This window comes from Phaethon lepturus, unplaced genomic scaffold, assembly GCF_000687285.1.
Source record: "Phaethon lepturus isolate BGI_N335 unplaced genomic scaffold, ASM68728v1 scaffold14831, whole genome shotgun sequence".
NCBI lineage: Eukaryota > Metazoa > Chordata > Aves > Phaethontiformes > Phaethontidae > Phaethon > Phaethon lepturus.
The window spans coordinates 2,277-5,758 of NW_010518584.1; the positions used below are offsets into that span (position 1 = coordinate 2,277).

At 35.6% G+C, this 3,482-nt stretch overlaps 1 protein-coding gene across 1 annotated transcript in view; it reads right to left on the bottom strand.

The window, feature by feature from the left end:
• LOC104628261 (probable global transcription activator SNF2L2) overlaps window positions 1–3,262 on the bottom strand; it is a gene marked incomplete at its 5' end in the record, with an annotated part of 3,804 nt that extends 542 nt beyond the window's left edge. Inside the window, 2 exons of the mRNA XM_010296785.1 lie at window positions 2,072–2,173; window positions 2,933–3,262. Coding sequence (XP_010295087.1) covers window positions 2,072–2,173; window positions 2,933–3,262 — 432 coding nt within the window. The remainder of the gene's footprint in view (window positions 1–2,071; window positions 2,174–2,932) is intronic.
• Between the last annotated feature and the right edge of the window lie 220 nt (window positions 3,263–3,482).

Consider the following 3,482-nt stretch of genomic DNA (forward strand, 5'->3'; position numbering starts at 1 on the left):
TGTTAGAAGAAGTAAAACAACTGTAGAACTGATTTTGTGCAAGTATAGGAACTAATTCTGCCTCTTGTTCACCATCCTTGCACCACTTAGAAGAAGGCATCCATAATCACAACCTGATAACAAGCACATGTAGGTCTGCTTTTAGAACTCTATCAGAACTAGACAGACATATTAAAATTTCTACAACTGTACTTAGAAGTACCTGTCATATATAAATAGCCTTTGTTTTGTTATAATCTCTTATTAATTTTATTTAGAGGTATTTAAGTACTTCAAATACCAGCAATTCAATTACTGTTTTATTTTACAGCATTCTAATCATCTTAACATGAAAATAGTACCTGCCACTTACAGACATTAAAGGTCATAGATTTCAGTATGCCATTATGACAAATCACCCATGCATTCAGATGTTCAAAAATTGTCACTGACAACAGACATTGCAAGAATAAAGATGTCACTTAATTGTCTGAGGAATCATAGTAATTTAATGCTAGGAAAAAACTACTACAAAGTACACCTGCAATTTTGTAATCAACCTTAATTCAAATCCAACATCCTGAAATCTAGACAAAAAGATTTCTTCAGAGATCACCACTTGTCATTCACACATCTGCATCAAACTCCAGAAAAAGAACTTGAGCAAAAGCTGTGGATTCTGTATTTAGCAACACTGCATTTCAGCTTATAAAAAATAAGGAAAGAAAGCAAGCCTACCAAAAGCCTCTGTGTAATCTCAGTTTTCAGGGAATCATGCAAATTGAACTGTAAAACAAACACTACCACGAACAACTGCGTAATGAATGAAAAATAAATTTAAAGAAATAAGCACAATGTTTAAAAATACATCAAATAAAACCTCCAAACAGATACAGCAAGGATAGACAAATTTTTTTCTTATTAAAAAAAACAGCAATGAAAAAAGACAAACAGTAAGCAGCTTACACTTAAACAGAACAGGCATATTATGATGTACTGGATTATTTAGGTAAAAATATCCATCTAGCAATTCTGTATACCTGCCAGCATTTCTTAGTAGCAGCATTTGAGCTAGAAGGCACTGTGCCTGGTAAACTCATACGTACCACCTCTCAAGAAACACTTTTCCCCCACTCTTTATTATCCTACTCAAATATTAAGTATTTGTTGGGTGTGTTCCAAGAAAAGCAATTCTACCTCTGATTACATACTAGTATTTCACTTTCTTTTTATGTTGCCCTAAGTAGCTGACTAATGACAGAGAATTTTTTATGACATCAACTATCACAGAGTCATCACTATCCCCAGATTTACCCAGAAGCAACAACCTAGTGTAACATTTCTACCATATGAGAAGCCTGTGTTATTCACAAGTCTGCAATATAGTACTTATTTTTAAATCTATCTTAAAAAAACCCCAAACTTCAAACAATATATATCACTAGGGATTTCTAATTTTTTTTCGATACAATACTTCTTCCACTCTACTTTCAAAGAATAAAATCAGCCTGTAAACTCAAATCTGAATGACCTGGTTCAAAACCTGATTATCCCATGGGGGAAAAAAAAGTTACACTGTTCATCTGATCTCAAAGACTACACTGAATTTTCAAAGTAGCCCAATTTTAAAAAAAAAAAAAAAAAGGCAGCCTAGTTCCACCATGGTTTGAAAACTTTTATTTACAGTAGCGAAGACTATAGCTGAAAGACACGTTTGCTGCAATTAAGTGTGCTCAGAACATAACTTTTTAAGTAGATTTTATGGGTGTCCCTCAGGCAGTTTACATATTTCATTCTGATTGTAAAAAGCTGCTTCATGTTCAGTCTGCCTAACAATTGCAGTAATTTCACGTGGTCAAGTTATTGATGGAATTTAGATTTGGATGAAAAGATTTAGAAATTTAGCATGGATGAATAAATGATTAGACTCTCCTTAATTCAAGTCTTAGGCACAGTAAGGGTTACACTATTTTTCTGCATGCCTTTTTACTTTTACTCCTCCGCCTCCTTGCATCTTTTCCCCAAACTCTACCCATACTGTTTAAACATAACTCTGTACACAACATAAAATTAGCATTATACTCTGCTATACCTTCAGTCCAAGTTTTGGGGGTAATGGCAGCTGTATGTCCAGGCATCCCTGGAGCAGGCCCTGGTCCAGTTGCAGCACCGCTCATTGTATGTAACCCAATACCTGCAATTTGACAGAGGAAAGGAGCTTACTAAGATACAAAGCATTTCCAAATATTCAAGAATCATTCTGCTTTCTGGAATGCTAGTCTATTCAGGCAAGTACTATTTGTCTTCATTAAATATGGACTTAAGTAGATTTTATTGTGAAACAACATATGTAATGAAGCATATTAAAATAATGTCCCCTAAAAAAAAAACCTTCCTTGGTAGCAAAGCCATATCCACTAAAATCAAGCGACCAGCGAAATTATTAAAATCATTACTAAAAAGAAAATAGTATAATTTTAAACCTCAATTTCTAATGCAAACTCAGTAGTAGAAGTATTTAGAAACTAAAAGGTGCAGGGTGTTTAATGTGTTTTACTTTTTTCTTCTTTTTTTTTAAATTTTTTTCTTTTCTTTATCTTTTTCACTTGGCAGCATACTAGTCATGGTTTGTTTTACTTTCAATAACGTAAATAATCAGTCAACTTTTCTGCGTAGTGACAGGAGACTGAAAATTCACTCTAAGAAAAACAATAAAATTGCAATCAGTAAAGTATGATCAACATGCAAAACATGTCAAGCCTAGTTAGGATGGACACAGTACTGCACAGTGAAATCACCTGTATTTCATTACATTTTTTTTACAATTTTCTATTAATAACAGCCAGAATACAGTCCCAAATTATAGCCCTGCACAGCACCTGTTTCTTAATTTTCCACAGGTTGAACTTCCACAAATTACCTGCACAATGACATAAGGCCTAGATTCACTTACCAGACTGTCTGTTGAAGGCACTAGGAGGCTGCTGCTGTTGAATGCCAGGCAGGGTCCTCTTGCCCTGAACAGCAAGCTGGAGGTTTTCTGGTAAAGGCTGACCTCTAGCTAACATTTTGTATGCTAGAATCTGAGCCCGCAACTGATGCAGCTGTACAGGGCTGAAAGGGGAAGGACCTCTGTTAGGTTGATTCATAACTTGTGGGTCTCCTGGTATAATGGGTCCTGGCTGGCTGGGAGTCATCTGGGGTGGAGTTGGACCTCCTCCGGACATTGGACTGGACACATGCTCTGGTGCTCCTAGTGGAGATGGGTGTGGAGACATATAACCTAAAACAGGTAAGAGGATCACAAACTTACCTCTGGTTAGTCAAATCTAAATTCCATCAAATTTCTTTAACAGTACACAGAAAATAAAAATGCCTCTCTCAAGTCAGGATGGCTGTAGTATTTTCTGCAAGAACAACCTGAAGTTCCCTGGGATATCAAGATAGACTCATGAGCTATTCTTTGAGAAGAACTATGATAATATATGAGCTATTCTTTGACA